This window comes from Camelus bactrianus, chromosome 31, assembly GCF_048773025.1.
Source record: "Camelus bactrianus isolate YW-2024 breed Bactrian camel chromosome 31, ASM4877302v1, whole genome shotgun sequence".
Classification (NCBI taxonomy): domain Eukaryota; kingdom Metazoa; phylum Chordata; class Mammalia; order Artiodactyla; family Camelidae; genus Camelus; species Camelus bactrianus.
This window is the reverse complement of record NC_133569.1, coordinates 18993543-19009911: the sequence shown is the minus strand read 5'-3', so window position 1 is coordinate 19009911 and position 16369 is coordinate 18993543. Positions and strand designations below refer to the sequence as shown.

At 46.9% G+C, this 16369-nt stretch overlaps 1 protein-coding gene across 1 annotated transcript in view; it reads left to right on the top strand.

The window, feature by feature from the left end:
* Positions 1–16369, top strand: part of DOCK5 (dedicator of cytokinesis 5) — a 176601-nt gene that overhangs the window by 73202 nt on the left and 87030 nt on the right. The window contains exons 6-11 of the mRNA XM_074355684.1: positions 6576–6724; positions 9226–9361; positions 10422–10579; positions 10787–10868; positions 13259–13388; positions 15587–15659. Of these exons, the coding sequence (XP_074211785.1) occupies positions 6576–6724; positions 9226–9361; positions 10422–10579; positions 10787–10868; positions 13259–13388; positions 15587–15659 (728 nt within the window). The remainder of the gene's footprint in view (positions 1–6575; positions 6725–9225; positions 9362–10421; positions 10580–10786; positions 10869–13258; positions 13389–15586; positions 15660–16369) is intronic.

Genomic DNA, 16369 nt, shown 5'->3' with positions numbered 1-16369 from the left:
CCACGGTGCAGACAGGCCCCCGCGGGCTCTGCGCACGTGAGCCCGGGAGACCTGACGCCGCCTTCGCTGCAAGCAGCAGCCGCCCTGGACCGCTTGGCCGTGGCTCAGTGCCCCTCTGACCCGACGCGGAAACTCTGCAGCTCCATCTGTGTCCACCCTTCCATCCAAGGCCACTTCCTTTGTCATGTGTTGTCATAGCAGGTGGAGTGGCCTTGACTACTCAGTAACCAGGCTGCCTGTTCCACCCCCTGGAGACTGAGCCTCCTTAGCTTAGGTTCAAGTCCAGGAGGCGTGGATCATTCCAGAACCACAAGGGGAAGCACGCCAGGGCAGCGTGTAAATTCCCTGCAGTTTCAGATGCGCTTTGCCTCCTGCAGCTCCATTGACTGGGTGTGTTTTGAGGGCTTGACCGGAGACGCAGGGGACGCTGGGAAGGAGGAGGTGGTGGCCGGGTGAGGTGGCTAAATTGGATATGGGGGTCAGTCAGGTGGGTGATGCTTAAATTCTGACCTGCTCCCTTCCTTGGCATGTAGTTATAGTCAGAAACAACTTACAAACCCGGTAATAGTTACTGCAGACAAACAAACTGGAACAGAAAAACGCAGATTCTGTAGGCAGGGATTTTGGTTCAGGGTGTGCCGCCAGCCGACTGATTCTGCAGCCTACGGCAAGCCCTTCGACCTCCGAGGTTTTTCTTTCCTCAGCTGCTGTGGTAGTGGCATGCATTACCCACGCCTTGCAGATCTGCTGTGGAATTCAACAGGTCATCTGTGTAAGGCTCCTAGGACAGTGCCTGCATGTCATCGTCAAAATGGGACAGCTCCTGACTGTCCCCTTATGGCGCTGCTTCACGGAAGAGCTGATTGATGACGAACAGCGTCAGAGGAGGAACTAGATGAATGTGGACTTTCGCCCTGAGGTGGTTGAAGGGGTCGCGCACTGGTCCTCCAGCTGGGGCTCGGGGTGGGCTCCCTTCCAGCCCTAGAGTTACTGAGCTACGCTAGGTGGAGAGTATATACGTATTCCATCCTCTCTTTGCTGCTGCCTCGCAGGATCTTAGGGTTTTCCTCAGCCTGGGAAGGTGGATCCAGTGAGCTGAACTCCGGCTGCTTTTTCTGCTAACAGCACATCTCTCTGCTTGCATGCGAGGATTCTCAGCAAGGGCGGATGCCGGTGTGTTGATTTAAAAATGTGCTTGGATGGATATCGTATCTAAGTTTACCTCTCCAGTGACAACCCAGTGATACTTTCTGAATATGCACAAATCTCTATCCCCAAGTCCTAGTTATCCTCTTTTCTGAACTAAAAATCAGGTCTTGGAAAGTGACACGTTCGGGTATATTTGTGGGGACGTTGGGACAAGAATTTTCAGAAGAGGGGCTGTCCTGGAAGTTCTGAGATGTTCAGTCGTCAACAGTGTCCTCTCGAACATCTCACCCCGAGGTTAAGTTCAGTGCTGTTTCCCTGCCTCCCAACGGGAGGAATGGTGTGGTGAGGTTTGGTCAGCCAGGCTGTTTTGTTGATATAAGTTTGGGAGACTGAACCTTGCCTTCTTACGGAAAAGAGATCGCAGAAGAGCCTGGGGGTGGAAGGTGGTTGGTACACCTTGTTGAATCTAGTGAACTTAATTGCCAAAATGCAGCTCATCGAGAGCACTGATACCCTCTCATTTAAAATTTGCCAGCAGAGCAAAACCTTGTGTGGGTCTATAGTTCCATAAAAATCTAGGGCAGAAAAAGGACCCATAACTGAGGTGGGGGTGGGGGAACTTGCCAGACACAATGAATCGCTCTTTCTTCCTATCTTGGCATATCCAGGCAGATTAAAGCAATTCAAGTCTAATCTTTTTAAACTGGTGGTTTTTCCTGGCTGCTGGGGCACATGCTCTGAAGTGTAATGAAGCTGGCCTCATGCTTAAAACCGGCATCTGATCGCTTATTACCAAGGACAGAAATTCCCACAGAGAGCTTCGTCCTGGTGTCAGGGCATTGCAGCCGTGAGTTGCAAGCCCTCCCTGGGTGCCTGGTTCTCATGGGAGGCCGGAGGAGACGTGGAGATGCCTGGAACGGGGCAGACGGGGTGCTTTGGGTGTTTTTCCAGTTTTGTTTTTCTCTGATTTTTGGTGCCTGGCTTGCAGGATTTCTTGCATTACTTCCAGAGGTAAAGCTGTCTTTTACTGAGATTTTTCCCTTTAAAATCAAGCTTTTGCTCATCAGGCAAATCTTTTTCTGGCAGAGAGAAAAGGCACTAGGTGGAGAGGAAGACTGGCAGGGCCCATGTGTCCTCCCAGAGCTCAGAGGGTCAGTGCAGCAAGGACGCAAGGACCAAGAAACCATTCGGGATCCCAGGAGTTAGAGATACATGGAAGAGACATGAAATGAATTGTGAAGAAAGCTATAATTGGGGGAAATTTGATACAGAGCCACCCCACTGTGTGAGTCCATCAGGGGTGAGATGGTTGGAGTCAGATACAGCTAATCAGGAAGTTGCTTGGAGGAGTAATTGAGTTTTATGTTTCAACCGTAGACTCGACGTCGCTTATCCTTTGGATGGATCCTAGTGCTGGCCCCCTTATTCTGCAGATGCGTCTCCCAGAGAGAGTAATTTGCTCAAAGTCCCTTAGCACGTTGTGATAGAATTAGCGATAGAAGCCAAGTCCCCATACTTTCAGCAGAGAACTTTTACATGGAATAGGAAAGGCTGGTGAACAGAGGAAGTACTGGTTCTCTAGCAGAGAGAGAAATGAGGTGGAGGACCAGAGAAGAGGCTTTTGACTGTGGTCTGCTTTCGTTGGGAAGGAAAGTAAAGACTAGAATCCAGGTTTTCTGACACTCGGTAGGGTGATGCCGTGGTCACAGTGGCCCCCAGAACGTGTAAGTTACTCAGTGGATTGAGTAATTGAAGGTATTGAAGGCAAAGCTGTTTTTTTCTCTTGCCACTTTGTTTTTTTATCTCTAGACATTCTTTAAAAAAAAAAAAAAAGATAGACACCCACAGTAGAAATATAAAAAAATGAGACTTCTAAGATCTCCAAGTAGAAAAGCAGGAGAAATTCTAAGCAGATGCAGGAAGACCTTTACTGCCTGGTTAGAAGAATATTTAGATTTCTCTGTTTTCTGTAGCTGTTCCTCAAATTGAAACCAGAGTGTTATTTTAAGTTGCTGCTGTCAAATTCTGTTTTATGGTTGCCCCTGTGTCCCAGGCTTGGGCTGACTTCTGCAGAAAGGACCAAAGAAATTATTACATACATTCTCTGCCCTTCTAAATGATGTGACAGTGGCTGCTGGTGTAAAAAGACTGGGATTACCGAGGGCTGGAGATGGCAGGGAAGGCACCTTGCCCTGGGCAGGCTGGGGCGTAACGGGGGAGAAGATGGCTTGGCTCCTGGCGTTACGGGAAGGCTTTCTTTTCTCCTCACCTGTCCTCATTCGCTTCCCCAGGAACAAAGTGTCAGGGGCCAGTGCCACACAGAACATCTGCTTAGAGCAGCCTCAGAAATGTGGCGGCAACAGCCATTTCCATAAAGTCAGTGGGGAAATTGCTTCCCTTGGCATGTTGCAGCCTGTCTGTTCAGAATTAATTTGGCACAGTGAGCCAGGGAAGAATGGCCATCTTCAGTCCTTCTTTGGGGGAACTCTTGGCAACCCAGGCTGATATGGACAGGCAATAATTAAATTGCCTTGGGTGGTGTCTAATATAATTGAGACCAAGAACTTCTGAATGAGCACCCCAGACAAAGCGCTGTCTCTCAGGGAGGGTCCCCTGAGTTTTGGAGCGTTTTCTTTGCGTATTATGTGACCCAATATCTTAATTAAAATGAGAAAACATTGGGGGGAAAAATCAACTAGGAACAGACAAATGGCTTGCAAGAAAGGAAAAAAAGATCCCTTTCTGCTTAGCAGCTTTGAAAGGCAAAATTTTATGGGCTTAATCTCTCAGTTTGAAAGACAAGGAAAGGAGTTGGAAACATTTTATACAGAATTGAATGAAGAAAAAGCAGGGTGTTTTTTTTTTTAACCTTTGCTTTTCTGAAATGGGATTGTTTTTTAAGTTATTTTTCTGCTTTCTCTAAAGATTGGCTGATGAGAAGGAGGCAACTCAGAAAATGCTAAAGGCATTAAATGTAGGTGGCTTCGCAGTTCTCATCTGCTTTTCGTGTTCTGTATTTTTCAGATCAGTGGTGTTAAGAGAGGGTGAGGCAAAAAACACAAATGAGTTCTTTGTCTCTTTGTGTTTTCACTGAACCTTGAACTTCTTGTGGGGCTCTTAGCACATCTGCTTGTGCCACTGCAGCCTCCGCTGTCCCTGCTCCTGAGCTGAGCTTGTTTCCCTCCATGACTATTTTGTTCAGGATTATCTTAGATATTTTGAGCCCTGATTCCTGTGGAATAACATCACTAAAGAACATGCCTTACAGCCATCGGCAGCCTCTTTGTGTAGCCTTTTTTTTTTTTTTTTTCATTGTTTTTATAGCAGATCCTAATACTTCATATCATTTTAGAAGTTTATGGCTATATAAATATATCTTGACTTTTTGCCAATAAATAAAAAAGAAGTGTTTCATAGTATATAGGGGGAGATAGTGTGTATTTGTATATCAAAAGGGATACACAAAACTTTCCCCGGACCTTTCTGTCTAAAGCGACCTCCTCGCCACTTATCCCACTGACCTATTTCCTTGTATTTTTTATAATCTGAAACTATCTTGTGTGTCTGTACATGTATATGTATTATATATCATTATGTGAATATTATATATGATATTGATGAGGTATATTGTTTACACATAATGTATATACGTTTATTTTGTATATTTTCATATATTTACCTACATATGTATAAAAGTTTACTTATGGCTGCCTTGCCCCTTCTAGAATGGGCAGGAACTTTATTTCCAGCACATAGCAGATGCTTATTGACTGTTTTTGTTTGTTTTGTTTTGTTTTGTTTAACACAATGAATCAGTCAGTCTTTTAGATAGAACCGAGATCATCATGGCATGCACATCAAGTATTAGACTTTTAAAATGACTGAGGCTCAAATAATTTAGTGGGTCATAAGTGTAATTTAGTTCAGTTACAGGAAGTCCTTCCTGAAGCCCTGAATAATGGTTTAATTATTCTAGATCTGACACTTTTCGAGATGGTTTAACAGTTTTATGAGGATTTTAAAATAATATTGCATGCTCTATTTTTGATTATCCCTTATCTCTGAAATTACAGTTATTTCTCCATCCATATCTCGTGGATGCAGTACATTTTACAGAGTGCCTACTCTGTATCAGCTCCTATGAATACAAAACAGAACAACCTCCTTGTCCTGTGGGTTCTTGCCATCTAATGGGAGACTTAAAGCAAGCTGAGGTGGTCCGGGTTCAGAGTGCTGTGATGGGAGTAAATTCCAGCAGCTGTGGGAGAGACAGCCAACCCAGAGTTACGGTTTCAAGGAAGAGACCTCTAAGTGTTGACTGTAGAATCAGAATTAGCAGTTGGAGGAGGGTGTGGTGTGTGACTGAGAGGGGGACGGTGTGGGGGAGGAGGAGTCACACGTTGAGAAGGTCTCGAGCGCTTGGGAGAAATGGACAGAGCTTTGTGTGGAAGGGGTGTAGACTTTGGAGGTGGTGATGGTGCACAGAGCAGTGGGAGTGCAGGTTCGAGACAGGATAGGAGGGGACTTACAGTGTGATCTACTGTATCTGGAAGACAGGGGAAATCACTGGAAGGTTTTAAGCAAAGAAGGGACCTGGGCAGAATTTTAGAATGCATAGGTGACTTGGTACACTGATGAGTTAGGACCAGCCATCCATCCTCCCAGTGCTTGTCTACTTCAAAAGACGCAACAGATGAGGAAGTGGGAATGGATCAGGGCAAAGCCATCCCTACTATTGATACAGGAGAAAAATGGGGCACGAGGGGATGGCCACGTTCCAGGTCCCAGGCAAGTCCCTGGGACGCGCCCCTTCAAGTGAGGGTCCTTGGCTTCGCGCAGGAAAGAATTCAAAAGCCAGCCATGTTTGGGTCAAAGTAGGTGTATTCAGAGAGATGCACGCTCCGTAGGCTGAGTGCAGGCCATCTCGAAAGGCAAGAGAAAGGCCACAAGGTGAGCGATTGTTAGTTTTTATGGGCTCAGTAACTTCATATGCTGACAAGTGGGAGGATTATTCCAACTACTTTGTGGAAGGGGCTGGGATGCCCAGGAATTGGGCCATCACCCACTTTTTGACCTTTTACGATCAGCCTCGAAACTGTCATGGCACCTGTGGGAGGGCCATTTAGCAGCTGTTGTTTTTCAATGAGTGTGTATCTGAGCTCATGGTCAGCTGGGAGTTGAACCTTCCACCGTCTTGGTCCTAACTGCTGTGTCTTTCTTTAGATGGCTGTTCCCTACCCTCTTCCCTCCTGTCTCAGTGTTATAAAAAGGTCCACTCAGAGTGCACAGCACATTGTATGGCAAAAATAATTGGTTAAATAGCACTTTATAAAGAATCAAGTCAAAAGATGTTCCCATCTTTCATCACAGCTTTTTTTTTTTTTTTTTTTTTTGGTCCTTTCTTCTGCCTCACTTTCCCATCTTAGAACAACAAGGTCACACTCTTCCGCCAGCTGCAGCAAATGACGTACAACCTGATCGAGTGGCGGTCGCAGATCCTGTCTGGAACACTCCCCAAGGACGAACTGGCCGAGCTCAAGAAGAAGGTCACAGCCAAAATCGATCACGGGAACAGGTAAGCCAGGGATAACTTTATCCCAGGAACTTAGAAGGAGCCGAGCACAGTCATGCTAACTAAGGACACAGCTCCCCACGAGCTCTTGATCTTAGACTTGCCAAAGAATAGTGCTGACTGCTCTCTTTCTGCCTTGGAAAACACTGAATTTTGTTGAAGAAAATTTGGCAGCAGCGGCCATGGACCAGACCCTGTGCTGGATCTCTGGTCTCGAGGACCTGACTGATGAGTAGCGAAACTGGGGCTGGGATGGAAGCAAACGCACTGCCAAACAGACTCAAAGTGTCCGAGCACTTGAAGCTGACATTTTCGGGGACCTGGGACTGTCTCTATTCTTCTAACAATGGATTTTACATCAGAATCAGACTCACTCTCTCTCTGTCTTCCCCTAACTGGGACCACTGTTTCCACTGTGTAAAAACCAGATTTACCTGGAGTAGTAAACATGCTTTTAGCCTGTTAAGTCTCCAGTAACCTCTAAAGAGTTAACCACTTCATTAATCTTCCCACTGGCTCAGGCAAGTATATTATTCCGCTTTTTGGAAAATAAGAAATTCAGTCAGTTCATCAGCATTGATGGTGACCTGGGATTCATCCCTCTCGATCAGCTCTTTTTAAAATCCCGGGTTGGTTTCTCAGTTTTTGTGGATGATTTGTTTGACCTTAAGTTTCATTTTCTAAATTTCTTCAACATGTGCATGTGTGATTTTTTTTTTTTCCTCCCTCTTTGCCCTGTTTCTGCAACTTCAGGACCCTGGGATGTACTTCAAAGACCTGTTAAATACCGCTCATTACCTCCTCCTTTAAGTGTTATGGACTCTGACAGCTGTATTCAGGAAGAGCTGGAGTAAAGAGTGTACATCAGCATTCAACCCTTGTTTTTGAAATCTTCCGCATACACTTCGCATATAGCCCTTGATTATAACTCTGTGAGGTAGCTGTTACTCCCATTTATGGTTAAAGAAACAGACCAAGTGAGGTTAAGTGAGTTGTTTCCATGTCGCATACATTGCTAAGTGGGGAAGTTTAATTTGAACCCAAGACTTTCAAGTCCGCGTCTAATGCTCCCTTCCTAGGGTTAGGAATTAATCTCTCTCTCCCTCCTTGCTTGGACATTCAGGACTCCAACCACAGGAGTTGCACTGCCAGTCATGTCGTGCTGGGGAGATGCTTAAAAAAACAGCTGAGTTGGGGTAAGGCTGCTCCCTCCTTGCACATAGGCAGCCTCTGGAGTTTTGGGTCTTGGCACAGTAAGGCATTGGCTTGGAGGCCCCCGGTCTCTGGCACAGGATGGTCACATCCCACAAACAGCAGAACGCGTTTGCCTTCCCATTTCAGCCCTTGGAAGCCACTCAAGAAATGAAGCTGCTGCATCGGGACATCAGAGATGCGGCCTGAGCGGCCAGCGAGGCCCGTCTCTTCGCTCATCAGTGTGGGTGGCATGTGGGTCTGGCTGCCGTAGCAGGAGACTTACCGGAGTGAATCAATTGATGGAGATGCCGTAAACAGACAGGAGGGAAATCAGGCACTTGTGCTTTCTTCCCAAAGACTTGGCCCAGGTCACTGTTACCCCTGCGCTTTCTGGCCATTTGGACAGCCCCACTCCCAAACTGCTAGTGCCTGGAATGCACACTGGGCATTCAGATTGCAGTGTCCTGTTTCCACCACGGTCCGGACTTCTCAGAACTAAGCAAAACTCTTTCTACTTCTGTGCACACATCGGGCGTAAAAGCCTCGGTGGTTCAGCGCTCAGCGCTTCATGCAGCCAGGGGTTTCCTCGTGCCAGTTTCTGCCATGAAAACTAACATTCATTGAGAGTACAGTCTATGCTGGATATTGGATTATGTGCTTTATATGCATCCTCTCATTCAAGGCACGCAGCAGCCCTGAGGGGTAGGGAATATTTACAGCTAAGGAAACCGGGGCCTGGCAAAATGAAGTAGATTATCCGAAGTCACCTTGCTAGCAAGTATTCAAGCCAAGATGTGACTCTTGGTCCAGCTGACACCAGAGCCCAGGCTCTGAGATGGGTTTTGTGATACCAGCAACCAGGACTTACTTCTTGGATCTCCTTTAAGATGGTCTTGAATTAAGGACTGTGCTCTTAAGAAAATCAAGGCAAACCCCCTCACCAGTATCTGCGCATTCGTCGTTCATGGTTCCCGTGCCAAACTACACATGCTTGGGGGGAAGAAGCGTCGGTCAGAGGATTTTGGTTGGAGGTAGTGCCAGTTTTGCCTTTTCTGTGAGGTTCTGTGGACCAAATTACTTTGCACATCATTATATGAGTGTGGGTAACATTATCTTAAGTTTTTTAGCATCATTGTTGTGTAGAAAGGAGGCAGAAATTGAAAGGAGAAAAGTCAGGGGGCTCTTCTCATCTTGGCTTGTCCAGCACCCAACCTTTCACCTGAATCCTCTGGGTTCTTCTCTGCAGACTCTTCAGGAAAGGGTCTGCTTTCCTGGTGAGGAGACCCAGCTGACCACTCCTCTCCTTCTAGGATGCTGGGCTTGGATCTGGTCGTGCGGGACGACAACGGGAACATCTTGGACCCGGATGAGACCAGCACCGTCGCCCTCTTCAAGGCCCATGAAGTGGCCTCGAGAAGGATTGAGGAGAAGATCCAGGAAGAGAAGGTACGCTTCCTCGCACAGCAGGCTCTGGCCGTGGAGGTTCCATTTTTGCATTTGTTTTTAATGAGGGAAAGGGAGTCGTTGACAACAGAGATGGAAATGTTGTTTAGAAAAACATCCCTCTCTTGGTTTTAGAAGCAAAATATGACAGAAAGAGTGAGGCAGCTTTGTATGTTCTGACCTGGAAAGATGGCAAAGGTTGCAAAGTTAAGGGGAAAAGAGCAAGATACAGAATGGTGTGTATAAAATAGTGTTATTTGTGTTTCTTAAAACGAATAGACAGACGTGTGCTTGCCTACATGCAGATCACTCTGGAGTGATGAACAAGAAATTGACAACGAATGGATGCCTCTGGGAAGAGAGCTGGGTGGGAGGAAAGACTTTGTACTGTGTAAATGTCTATATTTAGTACATAGATTACGATTCCCAAAATAATATTTATAAAATGAAGTGTTTGGAAGATTTTGAAAGTATCAATTGGCCAGTAAATAAAACTTAGAAAGGTACAGAAAAAGAAAAAAAAAATCACCGATGTGGCTGCCCAACCCAACTGATGATTTGGTTTATCTTTTTCCAGTCCTTCTGTTCCGATGAGTAAAGGTTTCTGTTATTTTCTTTAGTTGATAGGTTTTATTTCTTTAGCGCAGTTGTAATAATATTTAATTGTGTCTTTGACTCCAACGGCTAACCATGCCTGAGGGTGGACCTTTCCAGTGGAATCTCTTATTTGCACTGAGAATTGTGCCCGAACAGAAGGATAATGGGCCATAACTTTTACGCTTTTGAGGCTTATCCCGAAGCCATTGTGAGACATGAGAACTTCTTGAAGACGCTAAAACCGTGAATTATCATAACGTCCAGATGCTTGCTCTGTAAACAGCACGTGTTGAGTTGCTGGGGCTCGCTCGGTCCCCCGTCTGCTTACATGCGTTTTGTTTTCAGTAAGCGCTTCTCCTCGTGGGTGGTGATAACGTTTGTCCTCCATGTGCAGGCCAGTGTCTTTGCCAGTTTGTTCCCGTTTGCTGAAACCAAGATGCTTTTCTCTCTCGTTTGCTGTGTTCAGTCAATTCTGCAGAATCTGGACTTGCGGGGTCAGTCCATCTTCAGTGCTGTCCACACCTACGGCCTCTATGTGAACTTCAAGAACTTTGTCTGCAACATCGGGGAAGATGCAGAGTTGTTCATGGCCCTCTATGACCCGGACCAGTCCACGTTCATCAGGTAGTGGGGACCCTCTGGGTGTCCCTCATGGAGGAGGTCGGGCCACAGCCAGGAGACCCGAGGGTGGTCCTTGGCGTGGTCTCAGTTCTGCCTGGTGAATTTCACTGAGCTTTTCGGGGTCGCCTTTTGACCCCATTAAGTCTGCACTGAGAGTAGTTTCCACCCCCGTTAGGCCCTCACTGAGAGTTTTTTTGTCCTCTTCACCAGTGAGAACTACCTGATTCGCTGGGGCAGCAACGGGATGCCCAAGGAAATAGAGAAACTCAATAACCTTCAAGCCGTCTTCACTGTGAGTCCTTGCTGCGTTTAACACTTCCCTTTGTTTATGGTGTTGGTGGGCGCATGTGGTAAACCATATGGAAAACTTAAAAAAAAAAAAAAAAAGAAAGAAAACATGAAAACAATATTCATCATCATCCCTCCAGCAGGAGTAACTCGCTCATTTATGCAACAAAGATTTAGTGGCACCTGTTAGATGCCAGGCTCTGATCTAGGGGCTTGAGATACATCAGAAAAAAAAATGTCCCTCTAAAAAAAAAAAAAAAAAAAAAAAAGAAGTCCCACTTCTCAAAGAGCTTTTCATCCTAATGGGGGAGACAGGAGTAAACAATAATCAAACAAACGAGCACATTCTGTGCAATGGGAGAAGTTACGAGTGCCCTGGGGGGCCTGGGAGGGAGTTTCCCGGCTGGGGAAGGGCTGCCGTCTGAAATAGGTGCGTCAGGGCGGACCTCGGGGAGGAGGGGCCTTTGTGCAAGAACTTCCAGTTGGCAAAGGGGTGAGTGGTGCAGACAAGGCGGGGAGCATTCCAGGGCGAGCGGACAGTCCCAGCAAAGACTGGGCTAGACTTCCCTGTTGCTTTATGTTCTAATGGGCTTTGTCCTCTCTTCCTCCACATCCCCAAGGCTGGAGGGGTGCTGCTGTATGTGGGTCAAGGGCAAGGAAGACTGTTGGGCTATAGATTGGAGACTGGTGACTCTTTCTTGTGGGCTCGGAACGTTTTGGGGGCTCTCTCACTTTTTTTTTATGACATCAGTGCTTGACATGCCCTGGAGCTGCTGTCACCTGCTCTGAGCAGCTTTGATGGGCAGGTGTCCCAGTTCCCATCAGGCCTGAAGGAGATACCGGCTTCCTTTTCTCCCTTTTCCCTTAAGTCACGCCCATATTGTACCTCCTTATTCTCCTCCCGCCCTCACAGCAAGGAAAGCAGGGTCTACGGTAAAGCAGCAAAGGAAGTGATAGGAAGGAGCAGTGGCCCCAGCACTGGCTCATTCATTCATTTCTCCTTATTATTCTTCATTTCTTCTCTACACCTCCCACCCCTGGATAAGCATGGTCTGATTACTGTCCCTGCGCTGACCCACCCACATCTTCACCACCTAGTAAACATTGACAAGGAAGACCTAGACCTCTTTCCAAAACCTCTCCGCAACACGCAGAGTATCTCCTCACGTCTAAGATCTGCAGAGGTTTTTTCCCCTAAGCTCAGAAGGCATTTATCGGTCAATGTCTACACTGACAAAAACACATTTAAGAACGTGTTACTGACTCTGTGGTCCATCTTCTAACCAACACCGTTTTAGAAGAGCTGCAATCCATCCCCCTACCCGACTGCCCCTGTCAGTTAGGCCCTTCCTGTATGCAAATTCCATGTCCAACTTTTTCAATGAAATAAAAGGTGGCTAATTCCTTGGTCATTAAATGTTCTACAAAAACTTCGTTTTAAATGATTATCTGTTACTGAATATTATCAGTGTGCCACAGTTCATGTAACCTGTCACCTGGAGTCCTTTTTTTTTGTTAATGGTAGCCTCACAAAACCTAGAGTAGAAGTTCAAGGCCGATGTTACCATTGGTATATATTCCTGTCTTGGAGGCCTGAGTTAACTAGATTACAGAGGATGAATTTGGAGTGATTAACTTAAAAAGTTTAAGTCTTGGTTCAGTAAAGAGGCCCTTGGACAGCTGTTTCATGGAAAGAATTTGAGGTGCAATTCCATCATTTCTGCTGTTCATGCGAGTGAGACACGTGAGCTCATTTGTGGGTTTACTCACCCGTTTTTAAGGCTATAAACAAGCATAGAACACAAGCCACAAAAAGACAGACATTTCATCAACAAGGTTCTCATGAATCAACACACACCCAGATGCTCTCAGTGGATACCTCTCATAAAATAGGTAAATAATTACAGAAAGCAGTGCATGTGAATTTCCGGGTTATAGTTGCCCCGCAGGATTATTTGGAAGATGAAATGAAACATCACCAGCACGTGTGGATACCAAGTAAACATCAGTGTCTTGCAAGTTTTAATTTCGTTTGACATTGAAAGGCGTTTGATGCTCAGATATGCCTTGGCAGGGTGGAAAGTAGCAACAACCCGATTTTTAAGTACCCTGCGTAAACTAGAGACTTGAGATTGAACACGATCTGATTTATAAATTTGAAGTAAGAGCCGAGGAATTTTTTTTTTAATTCCTTTTTTGAATCCAGCCATTTTCCTCTGATGCCTTGATAATCTTGGGTGGGTCAAGGAAGAGAGGAGTCGTCCTGATATTTCAGCAGGAGGAAGTGTGCTCTGAAGGGTATTGTGTTATAGAGTGAAGAGAAAAAAGAAGTAAAAAGTGCAGGTGGCAGAGTGACGCAGTGTGACCGCCTCCCTGTGCTCTCTGCCCCGTTAGGACCTCAGCAGCACAGACCTCATCCGGCCTCGCATCAGCCTCGTGTGCCAGATCGTCCGGGTCGGCCACATGGAGCTCAAGGAAGGCAAAAAGCACACCTGTGGGCTCCGAAGACCCTTTGGGGTTGCAGGTATGGAAAGACCGCGAGATGGATGTAGAATGTAATACGGTGCAGCCGTGCGGTGGGTCCTCAAAACAGTGCGGTGGGTCCTCAAAAAATTAAACGTAGAACTTGCGATCCAGTAATTCCCCTTCTGTACCCCCAAAAGGATTAAGAGCAGGGTCTCAGAGATATTTGTACACCCATGTTCACAGCAGCATTGTTCACAGTAGCCACAAGGTCGAAGCAACCCAGCTGTCTGTTGATGGACGAGTGGATAATGAAATGGTATGTCCGCATAACAGGCTGTCATTCAGCCTTGAAAAGGGTGGAAATTCAGTCGTATGCTGCAACCGGAAGGAACCTTGAGGATATTATGTGAAGTGAAATAAGCCAGTCACAAAAAAGACAAATACTGTACAATGCCCCTTATAGGAGGGGTCTAGAGTGGTCACATGCACAGAGACAGAAAGTAGAGCAGTGGGGGCCCAGGGACCGGGGAGAGGGGCAGCGGGGAGTCAGTGTGTAACGGGTAGAGGTTCCCTTTGGGAAGATGCAAGCATCTGGAGGTGGGGGTGGTGATGGCTGCACAGCCACGTGACCGTTCCTAATGCCAGTGCACGGTACATTTAAAAATGTCAAAATGGTCAATTTTATGTTACGTATATTTTTCCACAATAATACAAAAATTAAAGAAAGAAGAGGGAGGGAGGGAGGCCCCGAGACAGCGCGAGCTGGGTTTGCTTGTCAACGTCAGTATCAGACACACAGCATTTACTGCCTGGAATGGCCAGTGAGTGTCTCGTGGGTCCTGGGTGCCCTGCTTTGTTTCTCCCTGGCTGCCCAGCACTGTGTCTTGCGCACAGCAGGCCCTCTCCGTAAAGCCTCCGTGGGACTGTTGGAATCTTCCCTGCCTGCCTGCGGCCGCGTAACTGATTTCAATCAAATAGAATTCTCCCTGGAAGGCGGTTTGCCTGTCTAGGAAATTTCCTCTTCAGAGGAACTGCTTTCAGGGAGGGTTCTTGTCTTGAATCAGACTCCCTAACCTGCCAAGAGGCCCTCTGTTCTCATCTGGAGTTTGTTAAATTGAGGACGTATATTTTTCGGTCTTACTCTGACAGTTGGTCACGAAGTGGTTTTGAAAGCCATCAGTGGAAGGTCATAATTCTGCTCCTTGAACGAGGGCCCAGACACTCCATGTTGTCAGGGCCGACCTGTGGGTCAGGTGGATGGTGAGGCTGACTTATTTCACTTAGCCTGAGACCCTCCAAGTCCATCCAAGTTGCTGCCAATGGCAAAATTTCATTCTTTTTATGGCTGAATAGTATTGCATTCTGTCAGTACTTCTTCTAATCTCCCAATGGGTTACCTGGGGGAGGGGATTACTGGCGTGTGTTTTATGGCCAGATGGTAATTTATTAATGAAGGGATGGCCTCTTGCCAGGAGCCCTGTAAGTTCAGCAACTGTAGAGTGAGTGGCCCTCTTATTCGTTCTCTGGGCAGCAGGCATGGTTAGGTTAAATGGTTTGGCCTTGTAATTGCTGTTGGGTTCATACCCTGGCTTTTTCACCTAAAACTTCTGATCTAGGGAACACTGCCTGCCTTTCCTGTGGTCAGTTTCCTCATCTCTTAAAGTAGGACTAATAATATTGGTATAAATGGGCTAGCACGCGCGGTAGGGTTAGACCCGTGCTTTCTCCATTGCTCTTCTTATGCACGAAGGAGCAGGTCCCTGTGTGATCCCCTGGTCTGCTCTGCTCGTGTCCTGCCTGCCCTTCGTTTATATGGACCCCAGGTGAGCAGATGTCAGAGGGACAGTGGACCACTTCAAGCCTTAAGTTCCTCTCCCAAATCTTTTATTCTGTTGACACTCCTGCCAAAGATATGTGTTCCCTTGCCTTTGCACGCAGGCTTACTACAGAGTGTCAGTGTCAAGTTACTCAAGAATTCAGTAACTTGGTTTAGCAGAATTTTTTAAAGGGGCGTGGTCTGCAGGGTTGATCTGCGAACCCTCAAGCTCCGGCCTGAGCTCCTGATGAATTGCTGTCCTGCTCGGCGGGGCGTGGGCACGCCGGGAGTCACTGGTGGTGAAGAAATGAAAGAAACGTCCCTGCTTGCTATCTTTCTCCCTGCAGCGTTCTGCGGTCGCTGATGCTGTAATTTTCCATAGTTACGCACTGGGGCCTGAAAGCAATTAGTATCTTTAATTAAGTTTCTCTTTTTCCTAGTGATGGATATTACCGATATCATACATGGCAAAGTGGATGATGAAGAAAAGCAACATTTTATTCCCTTTCAGCAGTAAGTAAACTCCTTGGGCACTTATCCTGGGTGACTTGAGACCTGGGTGAGGCCTTTGGGTGGCGCGTTAGCACAGAGCCAGGTTGTCTGAGAGAAGCCAACAGAAGATGTTGTTCAAAGTCCTTCCTACTGGACACCAATATAAGAGGGTGAACTGAACTTGAGTGATTCTACAGAAATGACCAAAGGAACATAAAGGGCAAATCTACCAAAGGATGGTATCATTTAAGTGCCAGAAATGCCAAAGTCTAGCTGGACTTTGTCGTAAGGAACAGGTGTCACGGAAGACAAGGATTCAGCAGGGCTTCTCAGACTGTAACCTGCATATGAACCCCCTGGGATCTTGCTGGAGCGCAAACACCATCCAGGAGGCCTGGAGTCTGCATCTAGCAAGTTTCCAGGGGATGCTGCTGCTGCAGGTCTGGGGACCACACTTTGAGTAACAGGGGTGTAGAGATGCGAGAGTGAAGGGTGGTCTCATCCTTGGGTTCCTACAAGTGGAAGAAAGCCAGCTCGGGAGTGGGTGGAAGGATTCCCCACAGAATTGTGCTGAGTTCCCCTTACTGAGCTTCAGGGGCGGGAGCCCTGGGTGGGCCACCGCGGGGCTGATGGAGAATGACTTTCACCCCCCATAACTCTGAAGGAGCATGCGTGTCAACGTCCTGGCTGGCTCCAGCAGCCGTGTGCCACTTACCTCGCACGAGTGATGG